This window comes from Tinamus guttatus, unplaced genomic scaffold (assembly GCF_059628265.1).
Source record: "Tinamus guttatus ecotype Peru unplaced genomic scaffold, ASM5962826v1 Tinamus_guttatus_pri_ptg000420l, whole genome shotgun sequence".
NCBI classification, from domain to species: Eukaryota; Metazoa; Chordata; class Aves; order Tinamiformes; family Tinamidae; genus Tinamus; species Tinamus guttatus.
In genome coordinates this window covers 358523-374234 of record NW_028288954.1, presented here as the reverse complement: position 1 = coordinate 374234, position 15712 = coordinate 358523, and the positions used below count along the sequence as shown (strand labels likewise).

Below are 15712 nucleotides of genomic sequence, written 5' to 3'. Positions count from 1 at the left end.
CTGCCGCTTGGCAGCACTGTACTGCTGATCCCTGTTTTCAGTGAGCCTGATCCTCTGCAGATCAGTTCACAATTTGACTAGAAGGAGACTATGAGAAACCTTTTCAATGCCCTTGCTAAAGTGAGAGTTTACAGAATCCCCTGCTTTGTCCTTTTGCACACAGGCATTCCTCTTGAGGCAGAAGGCAACCAGGTTGCTCTGGGAAGGGCCAGTTTTACTCACTCTTCTATCAGGTTGGTAGGTGTTTTCACCAGGAAAATCTCCTGGGTCCTGTCCCAGTGCTGCTCAGCTACAAAAATTATTATTAGTTTTTCTTTAAACTCTCTTGAAATTCCCTTTGCTGCTGCTTGTCCTTGTTGTCTCTTGTCCTTTCCTGCCCTTGGCCCCAATCAGACTTTCACCGAGGACAGTCACACCTTCACCTCTAAGCGCAGCCTTGCTGGGGTCTCCAGGCACCGCGCGGGCAGGCCTGCTCCATGGTAGGAGAGGGGTCTGCAGACAGTGGGGATGCCTTGGGGACCCTCAGCAACAGGCAGCAGAGCAGGGGCACATTGCAGGCACCTGGCGGTGACAAGAAGGCAGGAGCGTCCCTCCTCCCTGGGGGCAGACGCCTTCTGAGGGCAAGGGCACACTGGAGATGTGGGGGACCCTGGACCCTTCCGCAAGGCTTCACACACAGTCTATTTTTCTCCTGCTTTGGATGTTCTCCCCACAGATTCATTTTCACCAGTACTCTTACACTTTGCCACTGCTTCCCACATTTTCCTCTACTTTGATAATTTTCCCATGCTTTGACTTTTTTTCCTTCTCTTTCACAAACATTCCCTCTTATGCTTGTGACCATTTTTCCACACTTGTGAAGGTTTTCCTACCCTTTCAACTTTTACCCAACCTCTCCTTCTTTTCCCATGCTTTCTCGATATTATTGAGCTCTTGGGGTTCTTTTTGCACTTTCCTTTTTTTCCCCATCACTTCATACTCTTTCCACTTTTGTAACCATTCCCACACTTTTGACCATATTCCTATACTATCGTTCCTTACCAATGTTTTTCCCTATTTTCCACGATCTTGACACTTCACCAGTGTTTTTGCACTTCTTCCCGCCATTTCAATTTTTTCCAATGCTTACATTTGCCATCTATTATTTTCCAACTCTTGCGCTCATTTGCCACACCTTTGAACTTTTCCCTATGCTTTTAGTGATTTTCCCATGCTTTCCCTTCTTTCTCTTCCTTTAACTGTTTGCCAACACTTGCTGTATTCTTCCCACTCATTTCCACTTGTAGAACCTCATTAAAAACCCTGTATATATCAAGAAAAACTATAACGATTTCTTACATATTAAGATGATAGCTAATGTCTCTTAGCTAGGCAGGGCACCTAGATGGGGACAAGAACGATTTCTTTACATATTGATTGCAATTAATAAATGGGATTAACTCCCTTCTCCACTCTTGCCACTCAATGCTGCACCCACAGAGCAGGAAGTTCAGCGGTGGTAAATGAGTGTGGGCAGAATCAAGCCCCTATTGGGAACCTAAGCACAAGAGTCCCAAGTGTTCTGTGTTTTTGTGGTGGCTGGTTGGGAGTTGGCACCACATGGAGCTGACGGGGTGTAAAACGTGTCTGTTCCCATGTGCTGACCTGATGGTCGAGCCGGCGGCCACCCTGGTGAGGAGAACCTCAAAGTGGGAGCAACTCAGGGAGGAGGGGGACTCCAAAAAGAGTGTGGAAGTGATGGCCTGGGATGGCAAGGAATAGCCACGGGGTGATGTGGGAAAGAGAAGCGCAGGGAGGGAGCAGTGGGATGCAGGGAGCTCTGCCTTGGGGTGAACCAAGAGGCAATCAAGAGCACAGGGACGAGGATGGGGGGCAAAGCAACAGGGTGGCCTCGGGGTGGGTGTCTGCTATGGAGTGACTGACGAGGGGCAGCCTCTGCAAGGCCTGTGGAGCGCAGAGCTGTGGAGGGGACAACTCGTCCTGCGCCCCAGGGACCTGCTCAGGGGTGGGGAGAGGAGGAAATGACGTGGTGCCTGGTGTCCCCATGGCGACTCCCAGGGCTTTGTGATGGGGGTGGCATCATGCCCACAGGTCACTGTGATGGGGCAGTCCCTAAGGTGACCGTGTCCCTGCTGGGGTCTTCACTCTGAGGAGAGCGGCGCAACCAGCAGGGAGCAACTCCCCTTGGTGGCCGTGCGAGAGACCTTCAGAGAGGTTCCTAGACATGGAGAAGGAACAGCAGGGTAAAGCCTGCTCCTCATCCACGGAAAGGAATTCCAGTGCACAAGAGAGCATGAGTGAGGTGAGTGGTGGAGGGGGAGGGGGAGGTGGGAGGCAGGGAAAAGACCCGCATAGAGAGCATGCGGTTGGTGAGGAAGGAGCCCTGGGTCATGAAAGGGGGGCAGGAGCTCCTCCAGTGAGGGAGGGACATGTATTCCTGGACTTGGGAAAAAACAGCCCGGCCTGCGTTCTCCCCTTGTACTCGGTGCCAGTGAGGACGCACCTCAAATGCTGTATTCAGATTTGGGCATGGGAAAAATGTGGAGATGCTGGAGTATTTCTAAAGAAGGGCAACGAAGCTGGTGAAGGGTCTGGAGCACAGACCTTATGAGGAGTGGCTGAGGGGGCTGGAGTTATTTAGTGTGGAGAAGAGAGGCTCAGAGGTGACCTTATGGCTCTCTACAACTACCTGAAAGGAGGGTGCAGTGAGGCAAGGCTGATCTCTAAAATACTGATAGGAAAAGAAGAAATGGCTTCAGGTTGCACCAGGAGAGGAACTGGTTAGATATTAGGAAAACTTTCCACATGGGAAGAATTGTAAAGCATTGGAAGAGGCTGTCCAGGGAAGTCGTGGAATCACTGTTCCTGGCAGTGTCCAAGAAACCTGTAGATGAGGCACTTAGGGATGTTTAGCAGGCATGGTGCTGAAGGGTTTACAGTTGGCCTTGATGGTTTTGAAAATCTTTCCCAAATATAATGATTCCATGATCTAGATGCTCCAAGGCCCACATGAACCCCATGAGCTCTGTGCTGAGGGCAGAGAGCAGGTCCAGGCGACGCACAGCTGCATTGTGCTCAGACAGGAGGTTCCCTTCGACACGAGGCTGGGGTTTCCTGTGCTTAGGAGCTGCTCGTACCAACACAAGTGCCCCCATCACGGGCCTCCTTCTCCCCACAGGTGGGCCAGCAGGAGCTGCCCACAGCAGTGCAGCGCAGACGGACCCCAGCTTCGTCCCACCAAAGGGACTGGCTGCCGCCGCTGCCCGGCCCTCAGGGCTCACGCTGCTCCCAACACGGCATCGCACAGGTACAGAGCTGAGCGGTGGTGGTAGCCAAGCATCCGTCTGGGAAGCATGGAGGGAGGGAAAAGGACACCAGTAACCTGGTCTTTGTGGTGGGCTTCGGTTGCAGGTCATGGAGGACACGGCCAGTGATGTCTCCTGCACAGTGCAAGATCTGCATCCCTCCTCCAGTCTTTTAAAGAAGGCTACTTTGGGATACAGCAGGACAATGACTGGCAGGACAAGATCGGGGACATCAGATGTGCCCAGCTTCCCACCTCTCCCAGCCAAGGCAGCTTGGCAGGCACAGGGAGGCCTGGAGGACTCTGCAGTAAAAGCAGCAGGATCTGCAAGTCACACCAAGCTGCCTGCTCTGGAAACGTCCTGTGGGTCTTCTCCCAAAGGCAGTGCCTTTGCCCTGGACAAGGAAGAGGTGGCCAGGAGAGTCCTGGAGAGAATGAACAAGGCATTGGAGACGGTGGCTACAAATTCCAGCAAAGCTGCTGCCAGGGAACGCTTCCCATCTGTTCCTGGTGCTGGGGTGGCTCTGGACTCAGGGAAGAGAAGGGAAGAGCAGAAGCTGAAGCCATCGCATCTTGCCCTGCCTCCACTTCAAAGAGCCCAGCAAGAAACTAGCGCTCTCATCCAGGTAAATCAAGGGCATGTGCAGTTCCTGCCTCGATCCAAGCCTGAGTCTTCAACATCATTAGTGGGAGAAGGCAGGATATTTCAAGGGGATGATGAGAGGATGAGTCTATCCCTGAAAAGCCAGCAGCTCTTGGGAAGCTCCTCCTTTTTCCTGAGAGCACAGAGCATTCCTCCTGAAGGGCAAGTGCCTGCGATGGAGAATCCTCAAGAAGCAGCGGCCTCTTCTGCCCCGGATGATCCCAAGCAGGGTGCGATGGCAGCTGAAGGTGTTTCGGAGGAGGCTGGACTCAGCAGCTCCTCCATTGCAGTGGTGCCACCCAGCTCTGCACAAGACGTCAGTGCCGGGTGCTGCAGTGAAATGGCCCCACTGGAATCCCCATCGCCCTTCCCACCTGAGCCTGTCAGCCTCGTTCAGGACATTGATGGAGAAACTGGCATGGAACTGAGACCTGAGAGCCAGGGGCCTGTCCCGCATGGCCCCACACCTCCTGCTGTGGGTCTGGAGGACGCAGGCGTGGGGCTGGGGTCTGCCCCCTTGAGCCGTCCTGATGACGCGAGCCCTGGAGCCAGCCAGCAGCCAGCACAGCCTAATGCCTTGGCACACACTGTCGATCAAGGCACACAGGCAAGCTCGTGGCTGCTCCAGACCATGGAGTGTGACCAAAGCAGAGCCCCTGCAGCTGAGGAAGGGCCGGATCCCTGCACTCAAGGGGGAGAAAGGGAGGTGAGCAGGGCTGGGACACCAGCTTCCCCAGGCAAGGATGGTGGGACAGGGACACCACAACGAGCACCAGCACAGCAGGACCCAAAACAACAACCTGTGGGCATCACCTGCCATGTGCAAGGAAGGCCGCTGCGTGTGCACGAAGACAACACCGCGCGGTACCTGGGGGTGCTCAGCGTCAAGACAGAGGCGCTGGAGGAGCTGGACAGGAGCTGCCTGGCCCGCACGGGGCAGAGCTTGGCCCAGATCCGGGAAGCCGCTTTCCTGAGGAAGGAGCAGAGCCTGAAGGAGAGCCAGGGCGAGGAAGAGGAGGGCCATGGGGAGCGTTTCTCCCTGTCAGCATCAGGATCCCTCAATGTGAGACCCAAGGAGGTGAGTGCAAGGGAGGGCTGGGCCAGCTGGGAGCCCTCCCGGTGCTGGGACAGCAGCTGTGCCAGGCTGTGACAGCCGGGTTGTCCCAGCACTTGCAGAAAAACCCCCAAAAGACCTTTCCTGTTGGGAGAAGAAGCTCCCTTAACAAATTCTTCCTCTCTTCTCCTAGCTCCTTGCCAGAAACTCCTTCCACAACCTGTGGAAACCAGAGATCACACAAGTGGAGCTCCTCAAGGATGCCAAGGGCAAGTGGGAGGTGCTGGAGCGCCTCTATGCTCATGCCCCCAAGCAGAACATTGGAACATGCAGGAATGACCTGGATGAAATAGCTGAGCAGAGCTATGAGGAGGAGGATGCTGAGGAAGAGCTTCTGCCAGAGGAGGAGTTGGAGGAAAGTAGCTCCTTGACCTGGATTAGACCCAGTCTCCGCAGCCTGTTTGCAGAAAGGGAGATGGACCTCCAGAAGGTGCCCTCTTTGCCCAACATCAAAGAAGCAGAGGCTGCCAGTGAGGGACCTGGTGAGGTGGAGAGCCCCTGTGTTGAGCCAGCAATGCCCAGAGGAGCTGAGGAATCTCTGCTGCATGAAGCAAAAGCAGCAGTTTCTGCCCCGGCTGCAGGCCCTGCTCCCCAGGTAAGCATGGAGCATGTCACCTGTCCCCACGATCCCAGGGAGCTCCTATGTGAGCTGTGTGAGAGGGTTGCAGAGGGCCTGCCCAGAGCTGCCCCCACCCATGGGATCCCCCGTCCACGGTGCTCCACTGTCACCCCCAGCCATTTGCCCCTTGCCATGGGGAGATGCTGGGTCCTCTCCATTTCCAAGTGCCAAAGGTGCAGGGCTGACGTCCCCTCCACCCCCGCGCCACGTTCAGCCCTGGGGCCTGGATGCCCAGCGAGGAGGGAAGGGGCAGCCCCAGCAGCAGCCCCCTCCTCACTCAGGTCACGAGCCCCCTTGTGCCATGCACTGGCTGCCTCCGTTCCCCTGTGCATCACGGCCCCAGCCCAGCCCTGCTACTACGGCCCCACAATGAGCCGTGTCCCATTGCCCTGCCAGCCGCAGGTCCCTTCCCTTGGACACGCAGCCCTGGGCAGTCTCCCCCAGCCCCAAACCCTTTCCCCCGTGCACCCCAGGGCACCGGTACCCTGAGCAGCTGCAGCCGATGGCCGACGGGTGCATGTTCTTGCTCTGTCCATGCAGGAGGCCTCGGAGCCCCAAGAGGAGAAGTCATCATCCTCCTGCAGCCCCACGGCAGATGTTGAGCCAGGTACGTACCCGAGTGGAGAGCCCTGCTGAGGACGGCGGGTCTGTCTGGGACAGCGAGCGGCACCGAGGCTGGCAGCAGGAAGCCCTCGAGGGCTGCTGTGCTGAGGCCACAGCCCCTCGGGAAGCCCTTGGCTACAGGGACAGGCAGATGCAGCCCTGCGCCCGTGCAGCCCATTGCCCACAGCTCTGCTTCCCACCGCAGGCACCGCTGCCCTCCCGGACATCGCGGCTCCCCGGCGATGGCGCTCGCGGCTCAGGACGGCGCTTCGGGCTCTGCGCAGAGCGTTCTGCTGCCGCTGCATCGTGGGGCAGCGAGAGGAGCGGCACAGCTGAAAGAGACCAGCAGGGCCCCGAGAGTGGGGCTGGCGCAGAGCAACAGACACCGTGTCCTGGGGGCTACAGAGAGGCTGCTGCATCGTGCCCCATAGCAGCCATGTGCCCACACAAGCCCTGGGTGGCAACAGCCAATGTCAGCTCCAAATAAACCCCTCAGAAGGTTTTTGTCCCCTTGTCAGTTGTTGTCAGAAAATCTCCATGAAAAGACAGGGGGGGCTGTGGCACCCTAAGGCCATGGGTGACTCCTGACTCCGCACTGGGCTTGGTGGCTGGGGTGGAAAGCAGATCTAGCCAAACAGGGCTGCTCACGACTGGCACAGCTGGCACGTGTCCAGGCTCTTGAATGGTTCTCAGAGTGACCCCTGGGCTCTTGCAAGACCAGGAGGTGTTTTCAGGGGTGCACTAGCTCCGGCCTGTGCTGCTTCACTGCGAGTGCATGAATCACTCTCCAGTCCTCCTTCCCTGCACCTCCTGGGTCCCCCCTGCTTCTCCAGGGACTGCCAAGTCCTCCTTTCCCCAGGCATGCCTGCATTTGCTGCATGGTCTTTGGGGGACTCTACCATGGGCTGCCTCATGTTTGGTGAGACTGCACTCACTGCCACCCCTAGGCATCCCCGGGGTTCCCCTGAGCTGTCCTGGAGCCTCAGGTTCCCTTCCACAAGGATGGGCATCTGTCATCAGCACCGTCACCTGTGCCACAGCCCCAGGCATTCAATTCAGAGACCCTTCTGCACCTCCAGTGGCAGTGCTCCCAGGGACAGGAACCCCGAATGCAGCCCTTGGTCCCTGAAAGACCACGCTGGGCCTCTGACCTCCTCCCCTGGAGCCCACAGAGCGCACAGGCAGAGCAGAGGCCCTTTCATGCTGCAATCCCTTGGGTGCATTGGTGTACTGTTGACCCCAACTTCAGAAGAAAGACACAAACTTAGTGTTTTTCTGGAGGCTAAGTCTGGCATAAGGCTGCCCATTGCCTTGTCCTGCTTTACTTAGGAAACACATGGAAACACAACCCCACCACCACTCTGTCCCTTCAAAAGTCCAAAGGTGTCTGTGCGTGTCCAGCTGCCACCCTCTCTCCATCCCTGTGGATTACGAGCTTAGACAGGAAGCTCCTATGCAGAGAGACATAAAATTTAGTCAAGGGGAAACCTCCTGTGAACTTGCGGAGCACAGAGGAGGGAACTGAATCACGCTGCATCCCAGGAGCTTCTCCATGGGCATTTGGTGCATGGATTAACTCCCCGTGAAGAGCCCGTGGAGCAGGAGGAAACAAACCAACTTCCTGCTCCTGGGCAGGTGTCCTGTCCTCTTACGTGGCGGGAGCAGAGGCTTCTGCAGTGGGACATTTCCAGCCCACAGATGAGCATCCCCTGCTGGCACCAGCCGCAGCGCTGGGCTCCAATGTTACTGACGTTATCGGATATTCATTAATCCGCAGCCAATCAGGTGGCGGTTGTGAGACCCGGGGCGGGGCAGTGGCAGAAGCAGCCAATGAGCGCGCAGCGGGAGGCTGGGGGCGTGGCGGCGCGTGCCATGGGCGGGGCCAGCGCGTGAGGCGGCCGTTGGGCAGCAGCGGCTGCAGGCGGCGGCGGCCCCGGGGCCGCAGCGAGGCGTGTGGCGGGCGGTGGCGGCTGCGGGCGGCGCGAGTCCCGCACGACCGATCTCTGCGCGATCCCCGTGCGGCCAGAGGCGCTCGGGGCCACGGGAGCCGGCGGCTGGAGGCAGCCCGAGGCGCGAGGGGCCGGCCGGGGCCCTGCGGCCTCGCAGCCGGAGGCTGGGGCCGTTGCTGCCTGTTGTGGGCAGCGGCCGTTGGACTGTGCAGGAGCGCGCGGCAGGCGGCGGGGCCCGGGAGCTGCGCAGCCACCATGGGGAAGCGGAGCTCGGCCGGCTGCGTGCCGAGGTGAGCGGCGGCGGGAGCTGCCCCGTGGGTGCCGGCCCCGCTGGGCCCCCCTGGGTGATGCCGTCCCCCGTGGCACCCCCAGAGCCGCCCCCTTGGGGCTGGGTACCCCCCTGCATTGGGTGCCAGACAGCCCGGGTGGCCCTTCCCCCCAGTGCCGCTTCCCGTGAGGGCCGTGTCCCTCTCTGCCCTTGGGTGCAGGGTCCCACCGGTCCCCATCTACCCCCACCCCTGGTCCCCGTCACTGCCCTCCCTCTGCCCTGGGGTGCAGGGACTTGGCACTTTTGTCCTCCCAGTGTCCCCTCCCCATGTGACACGGCCCCACAAACACACTCGCCTGTCTGCAGTCATGGAGATGCCTGCGCACAAGTGCGTGTGTGTAAGCGAGCACGGGGACGTGCGTGTGCTTGGGTGTGCACGTGCTCGGACGTGCCCATGCCCGTGTGTGCGTGTGCGCTGCGCCCGCTCCTGCCTCCTCGTGGCAGGGGCCCATGTGGCCCCGGGGCTGCGCGTGAGCCCGGCCATCCGTGCGCGCGGTGCGTGCGAGCTGGAGAGTGTGTGTGCTGCACACGGGAGATGCACGGCAGGTGTGTGAGTCTTCACGGCCACCCGTGCCTCCTGTGACACGTGTGTGCTCATCAGCACACTCGTGTCCTGCCTGTGTAGGACACGTGTTCTCATGCATATGGTCACGTCACCCGTGTGTGAGACACGTGGGTGCCTGTGATCACCCTCACGTCACCCGTGTGTGAGACACGCTGGTGCTCGTGCACATGCCCATGACACCTGCTTGCAGCACAAACGTGTGCTCGTGCGCACCCTGCCCGGGGTCCCCATGTCTCCTGCTGGGATTATGGGAATGGGCCCAGGCTTCGGGGCCACCGCTCTGTCCATTGACCCGCCCCCCCCATCCTCCCCAGGTTCTTCAGAGCCTTCCTGAAGAGGCTGCGGATTGTGCGTGTAGTGGCAAAGAACCCCGACGCCACCACTGGCGAGCCCCAGGTGAGACCCAAGGGGGTCCTGTGGGTGGGAGAGCCAGGACCGAAGGGTTCCTTCCCCTGGGGGGGACACCAGGGTATCTGGGGGGCTCAAAGAGGTCTGTGGGGAAGCTGCCAAAGGGGCCCCTGGCTCCTGAGGTCTGGGAGATCCCATCGCTGTCGCAGGACAGAGCTGGTGGGAGGGGGTACCAATGGGATGGATCATCGGGGCTTTTGGTAAGGGTCCCAGAGCACTGCGGGGTCCAAAGCGCACAAGGGTCCTGTCGCAGGGTGCAGGCAGGGGTTGGGAAATGGTTCCAGGGGCTTCCCAAGACGCCCTATGGTGCAAGAGGGGGATTCCGAGGGGCCTGGAGGGGCCCAGGGGTGCCCCAGGCTGCAGGCAGGAGGGTCCCAAGGGGATTCCAAGGGTGCAACATGGGCATCACAATGAGTTGGGGGGATGGTGTCCCGTGGGTGCCCCAGGGTACCACATGGGGGTTTAAATGTGTCTGGGGAGATCCCAGGGTGCAACAGGGGTGTCCCAAGTGGTCTCGGGTAGGAGTGGGGGTTCAGTGGTTCCCTATGGTGCAACGGGGGGGTCCCAAAGGGTCCGAAGGGACCACAGGTCCTCCAGGGTGCACACAGGGGGTCCCAACAGGTCTTGAGGGGCACAGTGGTACCCTAGAGCATGGGCAGGATGGACCCAAGGGGTCTGGGAGCCCCAAGGATGCCCCAGAGTGCAACAGGGGAGCCGCGAAGGGTCTGGGGGGCCCATGGGTGCCTCGGGGTGTAGGCTGGGGTGTCCCAAGGGGTCAGCAGTGTCCCGTGGGTACCCGGGTTTATAATACAGGGAATCCAAGGGATCTGGGGATCCCATGAGTGTCCCAGGGTCCAACATGGGGGTTCCAAGGGGCCTGGGGTTGCCATGGTGCAACATAGGGATCCCAATGGGTAATGGTGGCCCAGGATGCAGGCAGGGGGATGTCAGTGTGTCTGGGAGGTTCCAAGGGTGCCCAGGGTGCTAGAGTGGGTCCCAATGGGTGTGTGTGGGGCAGGGGGGGCAGGTCAAGGGTGCCCAGGATGCAGGCAGGGGGTTACGAAGCATCTGTAGCAGGGGGAGGGTTCCAAAGGTGCCCTGTGGTGCAAGAGGGGAATCCCAAGGGGTTTGTTGGGGTCCCATGAGTGCCCCAAGGTGCAAGCAGGGGGTTCTGATGAGTCTCTGGGCGTTCCATGGGTGCCCCTGGGTGCAGCAGGGGAGTCCCAAAGGGTCTGGGTGAGCAAGGGAGTCCCAGGGTACCTGGTGGGGGGTCCCAGTGGGTCTGGAGGGCAACAAGGGTGTCTCAGGGTGCAGGCCTGGGGGTGACAAGAGGGCTGCAGGGGGGCAAAGGTGCCTTGTGCTGCACAGGGGGTCCCGAAGGATCTGGTGGAGTCCCCTGGGTGCCCCAGGGTGCAGGCAGCGGGTTGCAAGGTTTTGGGGATCCCCAGAGTGTCCTGTGGTGCCACAGGGGGTCTGAAGGGGTCTGGGGGTCCCATGGAGCCCCAGGGGCAGGTGGGGGTACCAAGAAGTCTGGGCAAGACCAAGGGTTCCCCAAGGTGCAACGGAGGGATCCCAGTGGGTCTGTGGGGTTCCCAGGTTGCCCCAGGGTGCAGGCGGGTCCCAAGCCACCTGGGGCTCCAGTGGTTGCCCTGGGGTGCAGACATGGGTCTGGAGGGGATCCCATAAGTGCCCTGTGGTGCAGCTGGGGGTTCCAGTGGGTCTGGAGAGCTGCCAGGGGCTCCTGGGGCAGGAGGGAAACTCCATGGAGTGGCTGGGGCTCCAGGGGGAAGGGGGCCCTGCCCCCCTGCACTGCTGGGTGCCTCCTGGTGACACCGAGCCCGGCACAGGGCTCCCCGTGGGTGCTGCGCTCCAAGGAGCTGGAGGGGGCCGTGGGGCCCAGTGCCCCCCTCACGCCGGAGCTGCAGCTGGAGACGGGGCCCGCGGCCCCGCGAGCCCCCGCACAGGTGCCCCCGCGCGCGGCGCCCCTCGCCCTGCGGCCCCTGGCACCCATTGCCCCTGGGGCGCTGACACCGGGACCTGCCACCCTGGGGGTCCCAGCACGAGGAGCCCTCGCTGTGGGGCCACCAGCACCAGGAGCCCTCCCTGCTGGGTCGCAACCAGCTGGACCCGTCACCTTCGGGCCCTCAACACCAGGGCCCCCCACTCAGGGACACGTCCCTCCTGGGCACCTCAACCTCGGGCTCCCAACCCCAGGCCCCTTCATCCCCAAAACTCCCGACTACATCTGTATTGTTATAGAACCCTCACCCACAAGACCCCCCACCCCAGGCCAAAGTCCCAGTGAACATTCACCCGTGGGAACACGTCCCCAGGATCCCTCAGCCGCCTGCTCGAAACATCAGGCTGCTTCAGTCCCACGGCTAGGCCCAGGGGACCCTTCATCCATGGGACGGCCCCCCCAGGACCACATCACACATGGACCCCCATTCCCAGGAGCCCATCCACCCCCACCTATGCAACACATCACCCGTGGGCCCTGGTACCCGGCACCCTTCCTTTCTGGACCCCCACCTCCCGGCCCCTTCCCCCATGGGCTCCCAACTGTCAAACCCTTCACCCATGGGCCTTGCTTCCCTGGGCCCTCCTTCCGTAGTGCCCCCTGCCCTGGACCCTTCACCCGTGGGCCCCCGCCCCCAGTAACCATCCCCTGTGGACCCCAGATCCCAGACCCCACAGCCAGTGTTCCCCAACCTGCAGGACCCAATTCTCACGGGTGCACAACTACAGCACCCATCACCAAGGGTCCTCCCCCATCAGCACCCTTACCCCGTGGGCCTCCACCTCCCAAATACTTCCCCCGTGGGCCCCGTTTCCCTGAACCCTTCACCCGTGGGCCCCCACCTCCTGGCCCCTCCCCCCATCAACCCCCATCACCAGAAAACATTCCCCATGGGACCTGGTCCCCTGCACCCTTCTCCTATAGGGCCCCATCACCCGGCTCTTTCCCCCATGGGTTCCCACCTCCACATCCCTTTATCCATCCACCCCCACATATGGAACCCAACACCCGTGGTTCCTGGTTCCCTGACCCCTTCATTCATAGACCCCCAACTCTCGAACCCGTCGTCCCTGGACCCTTCTTCCCTGCACCCGTCCTTGGAAGGGTTCCCTCCCCTGAACCCTTCACCCGAAGGCCCCAACCTGCAGGATGCTTTACCCGAAGACCCTGTTCCCCTCGACCCTTCATTTCTGGACCCCCGCCTCCCGGCCCCTTTCCCCATGGGCCCCCAACTGTCCAACCCTTCTCCCGTGGGTCCTGCTTCCCTGGGTCCTCCTTCTGTAGTGCCCGCTGCCCTGGACCCTTCACCCATGGGCCCCCGCCCCCAGTAACCATCCCCTGTGGACCCCAGACCCCAGGGCCCACAACTTGTATTCCCCAACCTACAGGACCCAATTCTCACGGGCGCAAAACTCCTGTACCCATCACTAAGGGTCCCCCCCCATCAGCACCCTTACCCCATGGGCCCCCACCTCCCAAATACTTCCCCCGTGGGCCCCGTTTCTCTGAACCCATGGTCCGTGGTGCCTGGTTCCCTGACCCCTTCATTCGTAGACCCCCAACTCTCAAACCCGTTGTCCCTGGACCCTTCTTCCCTGCACCCGTCCTTGGAAGGGTCCCCTCCCCTGAACCCTTCACCCGTGGGCCTCCACCTCCCGACCCCTTCCCCCGTCAGCCCCCACCTCCTGAGCACTTTCCCCATGCGCCCCGATCCCCTGCACGCTTCTCCCATAGGGCCCCATCACCTGGACCCTTCCCCCATGGGCTCCCACCTCCACGTCCCTTTATCCATCGACCCCCGCCTCCTGAAGCCTTCACCCCTGGGCCCCAGTTCCCTGAACCCTTCATTCGTAGACCCCCGCCTCCTGAAGCCTTCACCCCTGGGCCCCGGTTCCCTGAACCCTTCATTCGTAGACCCCCGCCTCCTGAAGCCTTCACCCCTGGGCCCCGGTTCCCTGAACCCTTCCAAAGGGCCCAAACCTCTGGACCCTTCCCCCATGGGCCCCCACCTTGTGCATACAGCACAAGAAGACCCCAAGCCCCTCCACCTTTTATTCATAGGGCCCCAGGCCCTGAACACTTCATCCATGGGCCCCCATCCCCTGGGTCCTTCATCCGTAGGTCCCCCTACCCTGGGCCCTTCACTCACGGACCTCCACATCCCGAACACTTTGCCCCTGGACCCCCCTTCCCTGGACCCTTTATCCATGGACCCCGCTTCCCTGGACCCTTTATCCGTGGACCTCGCTTCCCTAGACCCTTTACCCGTGAACCCCGCTTCCCTGGACCCTTTACCCATGGGCCCCGCTTCCCTGAACCCTTTATCCGTGGGGCCCAACCTCGCAGCCCCTTCCCCCATGGGCCCCCACCTCCTAAGCACTTTCCCCGTGGGTCCTGGCTCCCTGGACCCTTCTTCCGTAGGGCCCCGACCCCCTGAACACTTCAGCCAGGGGGTCCCCATCTGCTCAGTTGATCCATAGGCCCTATGAGCCATCCCCCTTGTGCCCCCACCCCCAGGACCGTTGACCCTTGGGTTCCCTTTCCCCAGCCTGATCCTCCCCCCAGCAGCCGCAGGGCCCTGTTGCCAGGACCCCCCACCCCCAGGACACTTCCCTCCCAGCCCCCGTCCAGGACCCCTCCCCCTTGAGCTGCCCCCAGCCCCCTTCACCCACAGACTCCGGTGCTCAGGACCCTTCCCCGCCTGGCCCTCACCCCAGCACCCTTCACCCGCACAGCTCCTGCCCCCAGCGCCCCTCGCTCCCCGCAACAGCCCCTGATCCCTCCTGCCACAGGCGCCCGGGACCCTCCAGCCGCCCTTCCCCTGGCCCCTTCACCCACAACAGCCTCCCCCGTGCAGCCTGGATGCCCAGAGCTGGTGCCCGAGCCCCTGCAGCCTTCAGGGCAGGGGTGCCCACATTGTCCCTGCGGGGCCGTGTGTCCCGAGTGCCCCGCACCCCTGGGTGCCCATGTGCCGGCGGGTGCCTGCCGGCTGCCCCAGCGCGTGCGCCCCTCGGGGGCCCTCAGGCAGGTGCCCCGGTGCCTGGGTGCTGGGGTGCGTGTGGGTGCCGGGACACCTGGGTGCGTGGGGGTGCCTGTCCCCAGTGTGCCTGCAGGCCGGTACCTGCAAGCCTGGGCCCTTGCGTTCATGCGGGCGCCCGGATGCCTGGGCCCTTGGGTGCGTGTGGGTGCCTGCTGGGGGGCACCCCCATGCCAGGGTCCTCGGGTGCCTGCGGGTGTCCAGAGCGAGCAGCGAGCTCGCAGACACCCAGGTCTGTGGTGCATGCGGGAGGCCGGAGGCAAGCGTGGAGCTCCTGGGTGCCCAGCGCCCAAGGTTTGCAGGTGCTCGCGCAGAACGTGGCAGTGCCCCTCACCGAGCTTCGGGTGAAGTCTCAAGCGGCGCATGGACAACAAGGACAAGAGCAGGATGCCAGGTGAGGCCCCCGAGGCACCCACGGGTGCCCCGAGTCCCTGCTGACACCACTGGAGTCAGAGGGGAAGAGCAAGGAATGGGGACGGCCAAGGGCACAGGGCAGCTCCCCCAGCAGGGGCAGCACCCACCGAAAAGGGGCACGGGAGCATCCCCAGGGTGGGCAGCCCAGCCAGGTGCTCACCCATGGGTGCCCCCAGATGACTCTGCTGACATGGACAACTGTTCAGAGGAGGAGAGCATCTACTTGGAGCAGGAGGGCAGCGACGATGCTCTGCACGGCAGGTGGGTGCTTGACGGGTGTCCCACTGCCTGCACGGCACCCAAAGGTGCCCCCGATGGTGCCACCCTGTCACACTGTCCCCCAGGACCTTTTCTACAAGAAAGAGCAACTGCAGAAAGTGACGAAGAGGAGGAGGATGCTCCCAGGCTCTGCTTGGACCCAGGTGAGCAGGTGCCTCTCCAGGGTGGAGGTGACAGGGTGCCCGGGGGGTCCTGCTGCAGCCTTGGGTGTTGTGGGTGCCGCAGGAGGAGCTGGGGGCAGTACCCAGGATGCTCCCCCACGTGCCAGGGTGCCAGGTCCTAGAGTTGTCCCCAGGATGTCCCCAGTGGTGCTGGGTCCCCAGGCTGCCCCTGCCTCTGCCCTGACCTACCCGCTCTCCGCAACAGCAGCCCAACATCAAGCAGAAATTGTTGGCCTTGCTGAGACACTTGAAAGTGTCGGGTGAGGGA

At 61.6% G+C, this 15712-nt stretch overlaps 1 protein-coding gene across 1 annotated transcript; it reads left to right on the top strand.

Moving 5' to 3' along the window:
• The first annotated feature begins 1647 nt into the window (after positions 1-1647).
• Positions 1648-9034, top strand: LOC148593287 (uncharacterized). Its single transcript, XM_088531463.1, has 5 exons — positions 1648-1671; positions 3179-3307; positions 3412-5025; positions 5195-5656; positions 9005-9034. The coding sequence occupies exons 1-5, from the start codon at positions 1648-1650 to the stop codon at positions 9032-9034; spliced, it is 2259 nt and encodes a 752-aa protein (XP_088387589.1).
• Positions 9035-15712: the final 6678 nt, after the last annotated feature.

Bases quoted from the DNA above. Each gene is read 5' to 3' on its own strand.
- LOC148593287 (XM_088531463.1), top strand. From the start codon at position 1,648: ATGGTCGAGCCGGCGGCCACCCTG. The intron at 1,672-3,178 runs GTGAGGAGAACC...TTCTCCCCACAG, and splicing joins TCGAGCCGGCGGCCACCCTG to GTGGGCCAGCAGGAGCTGCC. The intron at 5,657-9,004 runs GTAAGCATGGAG...TCCTCGTGGCAG, and splicing joins CTGCAGGCCCTGCTCCCCAG to GGGCCCATGTGGCCCCGGGG.